Source organism: Coccidioides posadasii, chromosome 3, assembly GCF_018416015.2.
Source record: "Coccidioides posadasii str. Silveira chromosome 3, complete sequence".
NCBI classification, from domain to species: Eukaryota; Fungi; Ascomycota; class Eurotiomycetes; order Onygenales; family Onygenaceae; genus Coccidioides; species Coccidioides posadasii.
Genome location: NC_089409.1, coordinates 2,545,182 through 2,559,388, shown reverse-complemented (window position 1 = coordinate 2,559,388; position 14,207 = coordinate 2,545,182). Strand labels below are relative to the sequence as shown.

Genomic DNA, 14,207 nt, shown 5'->3' with positions numbered 1-14,207 from the left:
CAATCAGAATATTCCCACCAAAACTAACATCCGAGGCGTCGGGACCCTCCCACAAAAGCTAGGAACATGATGAAACTTTCCAAATTATTCGACATCAGCAGGATTAAACGTAAAATAAACAAGACAATGGCCTGTAAAACAAATTCAGTTTCAGATTTCGAGTGCACTCCCCTCAGATCATTTTCGTAATGCACAATTACCTTTTTCGCTTTTGCGTTTCAAATGAAGACGATGCCGTTGTCAATAGCCTTCAAGGCTGAAGTTCCTTCGGTGGAACCAACAAAAAGACCCAATACAGCATTCAACGGTTTCGCAACTAGTCAAAAAGACTTGAGCCTCAATTACTTCCTTGGTAGTTGGATTTGGATTTTTTTTTGTCCCCTTAAAGATTTCAAAAATTGAAAGAACACCAAGGGCCGCCTAAACGTTGTTCGCAGAGTCCAGTCTTTGGGCGACATCAATATCTTAGAGACGGCTTTGACAGCACTCCATGAGGTGGTAAAAAAGATGATGGCGTTCCAAAAGCCTTGTAACGGCAGACCAATCGCTGCTGCAAGGAGTAGCCCGAAGTTTGGTGTTAGTGGGTGTATGAATATGTATATCCGGTTTGACGTAGCAGGGACCTAGAGTTAAGATGATTCGTTAGCCTTGCAGCAAAATAGATGGGGAACTTCTCAGAGGAGAGGTTCGGCAACCCATACCCAGGTGATTATCAAAGAGATGAAATATATGGATGCAAATTTTGCATAAGCCTTAGCAGCATTGTGCCTTTCCAGTGATAATCTTCTCGCTTTTTTCTCTTGGCCCTCAGTCGACGCGCTCAGTCGTCTTTCAAAGTCGATAATATTTGCGAGACTTTGACGGCGTCTCAAATCTGCTAGTTCAGGGAGGGTCTCCAGGCTACTGTAGCTTTCATCGCCAGGCTGCTCTGGGAGGTGGGCCTGGGCCGGGGGTTCGATGCTAGCGGCATTTGAAAATTTTTGGGAGGCTTCTTGGTTACTGGACATTGAATTATTTTGGGAAGCCGATATATGGTCAGATATCTGTCCCTCTTCGGGTGTGGATGCCGAAGTATCGTATGAGGAGTTCGCCACTGGAGCCCGACTGCCAGACATTAACCGACTCCCTTGAATCGATGCAGGGTCGAAAGAGGATTGGGGCTCAGATGTCTGTTGGTCTCTTGACATAGACGGGTTTTCCAATATCACTTGGCCGTTTGCAGGAAGTTGACCATCTTCTAGCTGGGGAGTTTCAGAGGGCTGAATTTCGTCCGAGAGTCGCGGCGATGGGGCACTCAGGACCAGCCGATCAGAGGCGGTAATACTCTGAATCCCCCGTTCATGCAAGAACATCTTAATTCCAGCGGCGGTATAAATCGATAGTGTCACAATAAACGCGAACCAAACGATGCCGTAGTACACACCAAGACGGAGTGAGCCCCAAGGACGGCTAATCCAGCACCACAACTGACGAAAAGAAGGAATCAGTAGGGATTCATACCAAAAGTGACCAGCGATAACATACAACTGCATCACCATAGACCCTCCCTTTAGATTCAGTTTCAATAAAGAGAAAGACTATTGCAGGAATGAACTCCAGCCCATAGCAAAGTATAAAATATCTCCACTCCAACCTCCTCAATTCTGGCAAGCCATAATGGCGGAATAGAATCAAGTAGACATTCCAAGCAATACACAAGTTCCAGAGAGCATCTGCAGATGTAAACCTAGTTTCATTTTAGTAGGCCCATGGATAGGGCAAGAAAAGCCGCAAAACATTCGGTTCACAACACACCATTGAATAAAAAAAGCCTGAAATCTGCAGAGCGAACTAGTTTCACCAGCCCTGGGTCCCGAGCGTGCGATCAGCTCAGCAAGATGTGCTAAAATGTTTCCCCATGTCGCGTAGAAAATGAGGCGATTAAGTGGAGTGTGAAAGCGACGACTAAACATATAACATCCAATGACAAGGATACAGGCCAGAACTGAAACAGAGGCACAAGTTCGGACGGCAATATCTATTGAATGGAGTTGCGCCGCAGTCAAATTGTTTCGGGGGACTTGGACCGCGGAGGTGTCCATTGACACGGGCTCTTATGCCAGTAAATTGGCAATCGGGCCACGAAACGAGCATCGCCTTCAATCAGGGAATATAAAACTGGGCCTTGAAGAATCCATGGCGATACCCTATCGCTCTAGGACCATCATGGAACCTGGAAGATTGAGATCATGGAAGAGTTGCGGCAGAATCAGCTCCGAGGAGTTCCTGGGCGGTGACGTAAAGACTTTACAAGAAGCTTTTTCTGAGAATCAGACTTCTAGCTAGGAAGCTTTATGGCCAACATGACAAATCATAAGCTTATCCATAGTGCAAGGCGATGTGTCTCTTCAGAGACAACATCCCCAATAAATGCACACTCCAAGCCGCCAACAGGCTGCAACTCAACTTCACTCAGTCAGAACTACCCAGAAGTGCAAACAGCAGACAGGCTGCAACATATTCCAAGAAGATCACAGCAATGTCACCATTGCAACCGGAAAACAGAATGATTTCGGTATCATGCTTGGAACTTCTAAAGAAAGGTACTCAAGACACTGATTGAACCAGGGCAAAGCATCCAGCAAGCAAGCTGCTATTTTGATCATCCTCAGCATCAATCAGTAATCGAAACTCATCGAGAAGGAGAACATTGGAAGCTCAAAGCGGTAGACGAGGTTGGTGAAAGGACAAGGTTGGATAGGGCTAAGGTGAGCCAGGGTTAACTAGCCTGCAATTTGAGTTATTAGTTAATACACATTTCATACATCGTGTGGGCCCTCTGCGGCTGCAAATCCCTCCACCGGGTAAGGTAATTTTGTAAACAAGTTACCTACTATTCCAGATCGGCACTAGCAGCGGTTTGGTCTTGGCTGAACTTTGTGGCATCCTTCACATCAGAAAAACAGCTCTAGTCTTCACTTCAGAACAGCAAGTCATGATATTGCGTTGAAGATGGTCCCTGTGGGTTCAGGCTGCTATTATGATCTTCTGGAGACATCTTAAATCTCACTCCCCACTCTCTTGAAGAGAAAAGCTGGGTCAAACCTTGCCTTGGCATCATTATAGACCCAGCTTAGAAAAAAAACATCAGCGGGATTCCATGTCTGGGGTGAGTGGACAATATGAATGCGACCATCTGATCTTTCCCTCCACCGCGTCAGTTGATCTCATAGCCCCTTGTTCCACTTTATTAAGCGGAGAGTACCTCCGAATTACACATGAGTCCGCCCAGGTCGAATCCCGAACAAGTTCCCCCAAGATCCCATCCTGTCCCAACTAGAAGCGCATTTGACTTAGAGGGGTATATTGAACAAGGTCGTTTGGCCCTCGAAAGCCTGCGAATAAGTTTCGAATGTGAAAGAGCAGCTTTCGCAGAGGAGCGTAAGCTGTGGGAAAAGGAGCGCTGTATCATGCAGCAAAGAATCGCGGAGCTTGAAGGGCCAGGTGGCAAAGCCGGCAATGCAGCAGCAACAGGGCCAAAGGTCAACCTTTTCAAAGGACCCCAGGCGGAAGAGCAGCATCACGTATGGGAAGGCTCCAGTCCGACAGCTAGACCCTCACGGGTATTCCCAGGAGATGTGCCGCAGGCGGAACCCGAATCAGAAGGGCCCGGGTTATCTCCGTCATTAGACGATGCACTGTCCCCTAGATCTCGTCCGATTGACCGATCTGGCCACGTACCCGTTCCAATTGAACTCGTAGACAGCTCATTGGATGGTATAACACTGAAATCTACAGCACTACCACCCGATATCGCTGCCAGAGTCTCCCCGCCGATCTTGACAAGTTTCGGGTCTCGTGATACCGCGCCTTTCCATAAGCCAGTGGACACAGAGCTCAACCCCGGCTTGCCATCGCAGGAACCACCCTGCTTAGCGTCCCCTCTCGGCGGCATCCCAAGTGACACATATCGCACTCCAATGGTACCTCTCGATCAAGCAGTGGAGACTATGTTTCCTTTCCCTATCGCCGAGTCAATGCCTAACGAATCGCCTCATGCTCCATTCCCATCACTTTTTCCAGTCGCGAGCCTCGACACAGCTCACTACCACAAGGAGCTGGATGACGATCCCGCTCTCCAAGGCACACTGGGTTTACAGAATGACATCGAGCAGGATTTGGAATTCCTCGAAGAGCTAGACGAGAAACTCTTAAAGGAAGCTCAGAGAGCTCTATCTCGACCCTCTCTCTCATCGGACGAGGAAGATGGGCAAGATGATGGAGAGCCGCCCGAACCGGAGCCAGAAATAAGGTTCAAGCGCAGTACGAACTTTGGGAGTGCCTTTGGATCAACGCAACTTGGTTCATAGCCTTTGCGCATCTGCTGGATCAGATAGCTATATATACGAACCCTTTTTTTTTTTTTTTTTTTTTAATAACATATTTCCCCGACGAATTTGCGGGTATTGCTTCTGCATCTGGCGGCAAGTTCTTGGTCTTCAGAGGAAACTTGGATCACGCTCTTGACCTATATTTTTGAAACATAGCTTCATATCTATTTGAGATCTCCTTTCGTTTTGTTTGCAATTTTGCCTGATTCTTGAAGGTCATTTTAATTCCCTCTTTAAAATCTTTCGAGCATCCATTTATGCTGGTGCCATTCGGTTAGAGAAAATATTTTACTTCTGGAATCCGCATAAGCTGAAATGTCTCTGCTCTGGAAAATCTGAGCGGCACTAGCTTGTCCTATTTCTTGATTATGGTTGTCTATTCATACCAATGGGTTTAAATCCCGTACAAGTGAGAAGTTTGAATCTCTCTCGGATTCAAAAAGTAAAATCATCTAATTCCGTGTATTACATTCATATTGAATACAGAGGCCAGAGCCCTCGGTCAGAAATATGATCTCCATTTCTAATGCAGGTACTGCCCAGGAGCTTATTGAATTATCATACAAACCAGCCAAAGCAGAAATTACATGTACCAGCCAATTCGAAAAGTAAGGGCGAGCCACCTATCTGCTCAAGAGAGAAGGGTGAGACATAGGCTTAAACGCCCATAGTAAAGTCATGCTCAATCCCTGGGGTAACACTCGCAATAAACTTCAAAAACACAACCAAATATTGGTCGACACGGATAGCGACTTGCTGATCATCCTCGTCCTCTTCGCTTCCCTCAGGCTGCAAGACCTCCCACTCATCACCGGCATTCTGACCAGAAGGTGGATTTCCGGCCCTATTTCCTCCTCCGGAGATATTCAGCTGCGCAGTGTCATCCACTAGTCCTTTCAGTCCACTCTCCACCTTTGCCGGCTCACCGGCAGCATTTGCACGTTTCAACTTTTGCCTCCGGATCTTCAATGCCGCGTCGGCGCGATCGAGGAGGATCTTCATGACGCTGGCGTGCTTGCAAGGGTGGACGCTAGCCATTTTCACACCACCGTCGTAAAAAGGGAAGTCTTCGAGGGTAACTGTCTTGTCTTTGTAGTCGCCGACAATATCTTCCATCATGAGTTGAGGTGTAAGGGGTTCGGACGGGGATAGATAACCGGACAGATATAGGCGAGGGGTTCTATACCAAGGTGTATAGGTTATGTAGAGGGAGTAAGTGCGTAGCGGCCTACCATCTGGTCAGAAAGAAAAATTCGAGATGGTGAGAATCCAGGAGACTCACGCGTTTGTCGACTTCCCGAGCGGTTCTCTGATTATCGCTTCTTCATCATCTTCCTCGTCCTCCATGTCAGGAATCTCCTCCTCCTCATCCTCTTCCTTCTCTCCTACATTTCCGGCCTCATCTACCGTCCTGACATCCTTTATTCTCGCCTCGCTTCCCATTGTGACGGGTTCGCTGCCACCACCGCCGCTGCCGCCGCCGGTATTCAACCACCCATAATCTTCATCCTCACCTTCCTTTCCATCACCAGACCCCAGTCCATCTTTAATCATAACATCCTCTTTACCAGCATCTCCCGCAAAATTTTCATCTAGTCGTCTATGGCACGGCACGCCGCGGGTAACCAAAAACTGCTTTCCCTCCGGTAGATAAGGGACTCGTTTGGCGGGCGGGGCATCGGCCCAGGACCAGGTGGGAAACTTGTATACGAGATAGTCTCCTGCGAGCACGAATTCTTCTGGGGTTATCTGGCCGGTGGAGCGAAATGTGGAAGTGTGAGAGATCGGCGCGAGCTTATCACGCCAGGTACGGATGTAATTCATAATGCGGGGAAGCGTACTGTGAGTTCCAGGTGTCTGAGAAGATGTTCGGAATGATGCTGCTTTGTATAAAATGTGTTAACAGTTGCAAAGCGGAGCAATTTAACCTTAGAACCTGATGTTAACGGTTTGTTTGTCTGGCGTTGTGCAAAAGGATGATGCCCCTCATATCATGCAGATAGGCAGACAGGCACCTTTGGAGCATGAAAGTGAGGTTCGATGATGATGCCATCCACGTGATCATAATATCACGGACGCCTGCAAACCGCCTTTTCGTTATCAAACTCAAAAGCTTTGAGATTCTACCAAATGAGAGATCGCATAGGCCACCAGGCAGGTCTACTTTCATCAGAAATGTATTATATATTCATATGTACATTCCCTGGGACCTCAATACTAGGGTGAATAGATCAGGTGTTGCCAGTGAATGATGAAAACTGTCTCCCGTGACTAGAAACACAAAATACTAAAACAGAGCCCTTTTTCACAGTGTACCTGGCAGTGGGCTGACTGACATCAAAATGAATATGCCAACATCCGCTGAGCAATCCCTTTCCGGTGGACAAGGCGCGCTACTTGTCGTATCCTGGATTCTAGGCTACTGTTGAGCCTAGCCAGGCGTGGCGCGGTCGAGGTCGGTCACCGAAGTGCATACGGTATGGGCTCCGGTATCTTTGTGGGAAGCGGTAGATTATTGGCCAACTGACCTAGGTCCTAGCGCAACCGATTTTCCTCCATCTCGGCTACCGAGTAGTTGCCGGGATATGGCGCCCATGCTACCATCCAAGGTCCAAACTAGTCCGCGAAGGAGCCGTTGGGGGAACACGATCGACTAAATGTAGCATCTTTATCATAGGTGGGGGAAACGTCAAGACCGAGGATGGCTCCTTTCATAAGTATCCATAGATCAGCATACCCGCCGAGCCTATCCTAATCGTAGATCTGAGAAGTAGGAAGTCCCCATGGGCGCATTTCATCCCTCTTCTTCCATTATTTTCCTTCTCTCAATTTCCCTCTGCACATCCGCCACAGTCAGCGGCAGCGGTCTTCCATTCCACTTCTCTTCTTCCGCTTGCGCGAATGCTTCCATGCTTCTCATCGCGACGACCAGGAAACCCAGCTCCTCTCTATCAACGTCGAATACTTCCCACCACTCACAGTCTACCAGTTTCACCCCAGTCTCCCTTGCAGCTAGGTATATTGCCGCCACGGCGATTGCATTTGGCTGATGTGTTACATATAGTAGTTGTGGAGAAAGTAAGGCAGTATTAAGGTGCTCGATTGTACGCTTCACAGCAGCGGGGGTCGATGAGCCAAGGGTCTGGAGATATGTGAAAGCGATAGGGTGCGGGATGGCGACATGGGTGTCAAAACCAAGCGTGCGGAGGATAGCGGATTCCATTTTCATGAGCGCAACACGTTCAGACTGGTATGTTCCTTCAGAAACATAGTAGTTTTCTGGGTCTGCCCTGGGCGGTGGCCCTGCGGGATTGACAAAGCGCAACGGTGAGGACTTTGGGGAAAGAAGGAAGGTGTAGACATTGATTACAGAACGGGGAGACACGGGAGTTAAAGAAAGCTTTCCAGCGATGTAGATGGACGCGGCGGAGATGTCCTAGAGACATTCAATGCACTGTTAGTTTTCAATTCTGCCGCCGGAGGCTGGTACCCGTATCCCGTACCTTCGCACCATGTATGGCCAGACTCCCTCCCTCTGGACCAATCCAGAACCTTGTAAAGAACACAATGGCCTGAGAAATAATGTCTTGCGGGAGTCGAAGCAGCACGCCAGCGGCTTGAGTCAATCTCACACCAGCATAACGAATCGACGTCTCAAGGTCGGCGGGAATCCCGTCAAGGGAAGAGGACGAAGTTGCGAGTTGCGTGGGTGTTGCAAGGGAATTGGAAAGAATGCCCAATGCGGGCATAGACGAGGACATGTTATCTCAAAGATGAGGGTTTAAGTCGTCCCTCAATTTCTAGCTCAGCGACATGGAAAAATGGCCTCGATCGCGAGCGTTTTGGACGCGACCTCTCGGTTCTTAAAGCAGCGCACCATCCAGCCAAAGCGGCAAGCTGTGGAGGCTTCGGTCCTCGTGAAACAGCCATTTCGACTTCACTGCTCCATACATTATATCAGATACATCCTGCTCAAAATTATCATCTGGCACTAGCGCTCTTTGTCTAGTAGTTTAGTCTACTACACCCTTTGCATGAACTAGTTACTACTCGATCTTTCGAAGCTGGTTATTGCAGTGAAGTTGCGTATCATCTGTTTTGATGATAGCTGATAATAGTTCAATATATTTCGCTCCTTTGGTCATTCTCCTCTATTCTACTACGGAGTACGGAGTACAAACCACTTGAATTCTGTACAAGTAATCAGGAATCAGCAAAAGTTGGCTCCCAGCTCAGCTAACCTGAGTCCCTTCCGGCTGAGTCACCTCGAGTCGGTGGCGGTGCCCTGAACGGTATTCCCAACATGAAGGGCTACAACAATACGCTCCCTTGCCACCAGACCCGCGCCTAGGGTTCAGCTCAGACACCCGACGGACTGATTAATGTCCGTATCTTATCTCCTGATATTGGAACCTCGCGCATGACTAGGAAAAATACACAGCCTGATGCGCTCCGTCGCCCATGTCCGTCATACCAGCCGGGATAGCTGCGTCCCGAAGTTGATTCAATTTCAGATGCCTTATCCAATTTCCTCTCCCGCAAGCGATGGTTGAGTGCCCTACAATTGTTATGTTGCACAAGGGTGGGGTTAGGTATGCTGATACTTAAGAGACCTCCATCTTTGTTGGACCTATGACAGACCTTTGGTTGAAATATTATCGCCCATCGGCTATCTGAGATGGTCCGGCAGCAGGTGCGGAAGTGGCCTCCACGCCAATGAAGCCCTATTCATTCTACGGCTTGTCAATCTGTGACCCCCAGTTGTCCCTCCACATACAATTCGAGAATTCGTCCGGTCACACTGTGCATACACATATTGACGCCTTTTCCGGATTGTCAGCCCATATCCTAACACAGAAGTCCGGCCTACTTCCGGCCCTTTCTAACACGTCATATTCTATCAATATTGTGGTTGACTCACCGATTAACATGGTTCCTTTTGTACTACTTGCCCATGTATGGCTCCCCTCCCTCGGTTGCCTTACCACAAACATATCTTATGTGGAACCACAGGGATCTTCCGGTAATCAATCCCATAACACCTCGAAATTAACTAAAGAAATGATTTAAAACGCGACCGATAAAATCCTCAAAGCTACCATTTGCGATCCTCCTCCGCGATTCTCAGAGCCAAAGGGCACAGAATAGGTATACCTTTGCATGACACCACTAAAGCGGGCCCCGGGGGGGGGGGGGGGGGAGGAGTATTAAAAAACATACATATCATCCCGCCTATTTCAATTCTTCGATGCCGGAAAAACATCCCACTTCCAATCAACGAGATCTAATACTCCGTTTGAGAAAGGAGTCATCGCCCGAGAATCGCATTTAGTTTGTTTTTGCGCAGCCTTGTCTCACCAGGGACATTGGGATATTTGGGTTGGGGGGGGGTGTCTGTAAAACAAAATACTATTGTAGGCACAAAACTACATTTGTGCGTGCCACAAGGTTACTTTTTTGTTTGGCGCACCAGAAACAGGTTGTAGGGGATCTGGGGATGGCTACGTTTTCAGTCCACGCCTGGGATGAAAGCATATTGATCCAACCGAGAGGGGATATGAGACAGGAGATGGATATGGTGTTCTCGAGTCTAATTACTGTGAGCCCGAAACAAAAATATATACTACTATGCTAAAATTATTAGACCTGGCTACTATTTTCCTTTTTTTTTCCGTTGTTTTTTTTATTCCAACTCTTTTTCCAAAAAAAGAAAACCAGCTTGCACTACAATACACCACACAACCAAACCCCATCAATCCGAGCCAATATTTCTCAACCTTCTTCTCCTCTCTCCCCAGAAGCAAACTCCCCTCCCCTCCATTCCTTTAGCGCCGTAAAGTTCGAACGCCATGTAATATCCAATCCCATAATAAGAATAATAAATGGCGTGTATGTAGAGTGTCTTCCTGAACAAGTCGTATCCAAAACCACCTCGGTCTGTAAGCACCGACCCAGCCGCACTGTCATCCAAGCGCCCTCTGTCCTAAACCGGCATTGAGCGAAACTAAGTAGCCGATGCGATGCTTGCATGAGCCATGTAGTGCATTTCTTCCAGCACTCTTGTACTAGGTTCGTCCGGCTGTCGGCGGTGTACTTGTCTTGTGTTTTACCGTCATCGTGTATGCTTTGTGACTTGATCCTGTAATATCCCACCGGTGTTAAGTGCCGTCAACAGATCGAGGATCATGGTCAGCCATTTGTACAGGCCCTATATCCATCATGTGCATGTCATTGTCCTTCTTTTCACATTTCGTCTCCACACGCTCTCTTTCGCTAAAGAATCGACCTGCTTCATCAAAAAGCGCTGGGCCTTGTGCATAATTTTCAAGCTCCAGAGCGAAATCTTTAACAATAAACTTCTTCTGTTGTTCATTAAAGGAGATCCAGATATCAAGCTAAGGAAATAGGTAAAACCAATAGTCAGCATGGTGAGAATACTTAGAATACTAGTTACCAACTCACAGATGCAAGACGATGGCCAATCCAGAGACACCTTTCAGTTCTTGGTGCTGTAATGCTGGGGGGTTCCAAAGACCGCTCCTCGTCATCTTCCAAGGTGGAAAAATTGAAAAACCCGGGAGGATAATATAGTTGGCTCCAAATCAATCCACGCATAGAGAAATCTTCTGGAAGATGGCACTTCATTCCACTTTCTGGCATGGGAAAACTTTGACTCTTCAAACGAGATTCATTCAAGCCCTGTGTGTTTAGTGTATTTAGGAATGTCACCAATGCCTGCCATGGTATTTCAGACTGAGCATATGACATAGCCTCAGGAACCAATGCCAAAGACCACAGAAATGCCAAAGAGACATGTACATGGGGGAGAACATTTTTATCACCAATATGTTTTAGCACCAATGCAAGAGTGTGGAATGCAAAACAAGAGGCATAAGAAATAACTTCAACAGAGGTTTGGAAATGACCAGAATGAGACACAGGGTGCAAGGATAGTTTAGAAGCAGGAGTACTATGCTGGGTGTAGTAGGAGTCTTTAACTTCAGAGATGTTGACAGGGGAGTTGGTGGTCTCAACAAATGCCTTGCCAATAAAAGAGCCAAGATCATACTCAAAAAGAGAGACAAAATTTGCAGAAGCAAAGTAGATTCCCTGTTCCCTCCATTTTGATCCAACACGGCCAATCTGTGTTTCCAGGAAGGATATGAATTCATACCCGTACTCAAGAAATGAAAGTATTGACTGCTTGTTGAAAAGGACTCCGTGAGCTCTCACAAATGATAACATCAGAGGAGGGTGGTGAAGTGGTTCCTTTTGTTCCAGACAGGGGCTGAAAAGAAGAAGGATAGAATCCTTGGTGTTTGGGAATGGGTGGACGCAAATGAGGGATTTGGAGTAGAAGAACAGCTGAAGAAGAATGTTGGGTCTGGCAAGAACAGCAAGATGATGCTGAATTCTCCCAACCATGGGAGACTTGTCAGCTGCCTTGTTGTACCAATACCTTGCCACCCCAGCCCAGACCTCCCTGTCACGAAGATCTGACTCTTCCACAGCCATTTTATACCGGGCCAAATCCCCCAAACATTCAATCCATGTATCCTCAAAGCTCGGAACGCTCTCAAGGAGCAGGGCCATCATGGAATAGGCGGTATATATGAAGGCAAGCATGTGGTCCAGCACCTCAGGGAGCCTGTGGCGCAAAAGTTCCAGGAATGAATGAATCGCATGTCTCCACATCCTTGCAGGCATAGCATAGCGACTGGCTAACCTCTGGAGGGCAGGGCTTGCTGACGGATGCTGGGATGCCAAAAAAAAATCATGGTGCTCGTGTAGGAGGGTCCTATGCAAGGCTGTGAGAGCCTGCCATTGTTCATTGGTCAGGGTTGAAGGATTGTTGGCTTGTTGGCGGTCAATCTCAACACACTTTCTTTCCACAAGGACAAGGCCAGCATAGATGGTGCGAACTTCATTGATCAACTGCTCTTCTGTGATCTGACGGGTCTCAGGCTGCAGGGTCAATTTGTTGACAGGTATCTCATTTGTGGGCTTTGATCTCTTCTCCAACACTGACATTGAGGCAACAGGTGAGTCAAAGTCATAAGCTGTGTGCTTCCTGGCACCAGCAAAGACCCTGTGGGTTCCATCATCATAATTTGGAGTGAAGACATTGGGCTGCGGCCGTGGACGAATGGGAGCGCTGGCAGCAGCAGCTGATTCCTGGGGCAATTGGCGTTTGCGCGACTTTCCTGGGGTGAGAGACCTATCGCGGAGCTGGAGGTCTTCCAAGCGCGGGGTTTCAGGAGGACTTGCGGAGGAATAGGGCTCAGCCCTGTGGTTGACAACGCTTCTAATTGACATGTCAGGAGGACTGCCTGCACCTGCGGTAGGGCAGCAGAGCGGAGAGAGGGGCGTTTCTCACCGTTGCTCTGGAGAAGCGCTACTAGTGGCGTCGGCGCTCAGATAGTCCGCCTCCGGGGCCACGTGGGATTTACGTGATTCGGTACAGAGGGCGGCTGCGGTCGTCGCTGGGGACGACATTTTGGCCGCGACGGTGATGGCACCAAGGGAAAAAGGGCAGTGTAGGAGAGGACACTGAGAGCGCGCCGCTGCTTTGCAATCTTGAGTTAACGATAAGTTCGATAATTCAAGGTCGTCAGTCAAACCTGAATTTCTGAATTTATATATGAAATTTGGTGCTCAAGATTTTAAGAATCTTGGCTGCCGCCTGATCATCGGGGCGCACTACCAGCGAACCGGCAGCCAGCGCAGCCCTGCTGGCAAGCAAATTTGTATGCGGCAGGATACAGTTCAACTCACAGTGTCCTGAGCCACGATACAACTGTTTGTAATGAAATATAAAGTTCAAAACCAAACTTACAGAGTGACTTTTGAAATTTACTCCTCAGTCACTAAAACTTCATTTCCATACTCCCTAATCATTCCCTAAGCTACCCTAACCCTCTGAACCCTAACCTCTAATCCCTAATCCATACCTACTACGGAGTACTCCGTACTCTTACCCATCTAATACCCTAACCTTCCTTAATAATCCCCTCTATATCTACTCCGTACATAGTTACAACTGGTTATTGACCGGTTGTCAACTTTGTCATATTACACAATCCTGTAATATTACCAGTAAGGACCAGAAATGTTAACTAAACTACGGTCAATGAACTTTGCTTAGTCACATGGTATAATAAGCTCGGCACACCCGTGGGTTGGTCAGGAACCAAAAGCAGCCTTATCCAACGATCACCTGGAAATTGGGAATACAATCCCCAAGGGGTGGAGTTCAGCCTAAAGAATACGGAGTACAAAGAAGCAATTACAATCCGGCCCACTAAATATGCGTATATTGAGTCTCCCGCACTTAATGAGGTTTGTATGTAGTTAAAAACTTGGAGTACTCCGTACTTTACCCCAGATTTCGTCAACGTACTCCGTACTCCGTACTGTGTTTCCTCAATCGTCGCATCCGGCTTTCCCGCTGAGGTTCTCTTCAAAACAAAAGGGATCAGTCGCCTACTTCCGACCTTCGAATTGTCTTCTCTCAAGGAAGAGAGCTTTATTTTTTTTGAGCCGCAAAATTCGAAATCGCCTTGGTCATTCCAATTTGTAGTCAAAAAATATTGAGCCTTGCTAGCCCTCTCGAGCCTTACTTGAATCGACACGGTTCTCAGTTCCTTGACAATTCACCACCAGTGTCTCCAAGGGTCACGAGCGCTCCATGGCGGGCAGAGTGTACCGCATCAGGTAGCCCTAAATCTTAGCCCCACTCCGTTCTAACTGGTTATCTCTGTACTCCGTAATTAGCTAGGAGTCCTGTGGAGTGGCTGAACTTTTGAACACTACGGAGTACAGAGTACAGAGGAAGCG

At 47.8% G+C, this 14,207-nt stretch overlaps 5 protein-coding genes across 5 annotated transcripts; 1 reads left to right on the top strand and 4 right to left on the bottom strand.

Annotated features, from left to right (window-relative positions):
* Positions 1 to 674: 674 nt before the first annotated feature.
* On the bottom strand, positions 675 to 2,197 carry D8B26_005768 (uncharacterized protein; the record flags this gene model as incomplete). The annotated part of the gene is made up of 3 exons (XM_066124989.1): positions 1,795 to 2,197; positions 1,525 to 1,726; positions 675 to 1,466 (listed from the first exon to the last, which is right to left on the bottom strand). Exons 1-3 carry the CDS (start codon positions 2,079 to 2,081, stop codon positions 675 to 677), a joined length of 1,281 nt encoding a protein of 426 aa, XP_065981070.1. The 5' UTR covers positions 2,082 to 2,197.
* A 1,060-nt stretch (positions 2,198 to 3,257) lies between these two features.
* Positions 3,258 to 4,897, top strand: D8B26_005767 (uncharacterized protein; the record flags this gene model as incomplete). The annotated part of the gene is made up of 2 exons (XM_003069318.2): positions 3,258 to 4,302; positions 4,857 to 4,897. The coding sequence occupies 2 exons, from the start codon at positions 3,258 to 3,260 to the stop codon at positions 4,895 to 4,897; spliced, it is 1,086 nt and encodes a 361-aa protein (XP_003069364.2).
* Positions 4,898 to 5,027: 130 nt separating this feature from the next.
* Positions 5,028 to 6,194, bottom strand: ATG3 (E2-like enzyme; the record flags this gene model as incomplete). The annotated part of the gene is made up of 2 exons (XM_003069317.2): positions 5,028 to 5,598; positions 5,653 to 6,194. 2 exons carry the CDS (start codon positions 6,192 to 6,194, stop codon positions 5,028 to 5,030), a joined length of 1,113 nt encoding a protein of 370 aa, XP_003069363.2.
* A 378-nt stretch (positions 6,195 to 6,572) lies between these two features.
* On the bottom strand, positions 6,573 to 8,167 carry D8B26_005765 (uncharacterized protein). Its single transcript, XM_066124988.1, has 2 exons — positions 7,874 to 8,167; positions 6,573 to 7,806 (listed from the first exon to the last, which is right to left on the bottom strand). The coding sequence occupies exons 1-2, from the start codon at positions 8,129 to 8,131 to the stop codon at positions 7,165 to 7,167; spliced, it is 900 nt and encodes a 299-aa protein (XP_065981069.1). The 5' UTR covers positions 8,132 to 8,167; the 3' UTR covers positions 6,573 to 7,164.
* A 1,585-nt stretch (positions 8,168 to 9,752) lies between these two features.
* Positions 9,753 to 12,950, bottom strand: D8B26_005764 (uncharacterized protein). The gene is made up of 3 exons (XM_066124987.1): positions 12,748 to 12,950; positions 10,833 to 12,675; positions 9,753 to 10,765 (listed from the first exon to the last, which is right to left on the bottom strand). Exons 1-3 carry the CDS (start codon positions 12,864 to 12,866, stop codon positions 10,529 to 10,531), a joined length of 2,199 nt encoding a protein of 732 aa, XP_065981068.1. The 5' UTR covers positions 12,867 to 12,950; the 3' UTR covers positions 9,753 to 10,528.
* Between the last annotated feature and the right edge of the window lie 1,257 nt (positions 12,951 to 14,207).

Excerpts from the sequence above, each read along its gene's own strand:
- D8B26_005765 (XM_066124988.1), bottom strand. The coding sequence starts at position 8,131 with ATGTCCTCGTCTATGCCCGCATTGGGCATTCTTTCCAATTCCCTTGCA. Across the intron at positions 7,807-7,873 it reads TGGCCATACATGGTGCGAAG|GACATCTCCGCCGCGTCCAT; the intron begins GTACGGGATACG and ends GAATGTCTCTAG.
- D8B26_005764 (XM_066124987.1), bottom strand. The coding sequence starts at position 12,866 with ATGTCGTCCCCAGCGACGACCGCAGCCGCCCTCTGTACCGAATCACGT. Across the intron at positions 12,676-12,747 it reads AGCGCTTCTCCAGAGCAACG|AAGCGTTGTCAACCACAGGG; the intron begins GTGAGAAACGCC and ends CATGTCAATTAG. Across the intron at positions 10,766-10,832 it reads TTGGCCATCGTCTTGCATCT|CTTGATATCTGGATCTCCTT; the intron begins GTGAGTTGGTAA and ends CTATTTCCTTAG.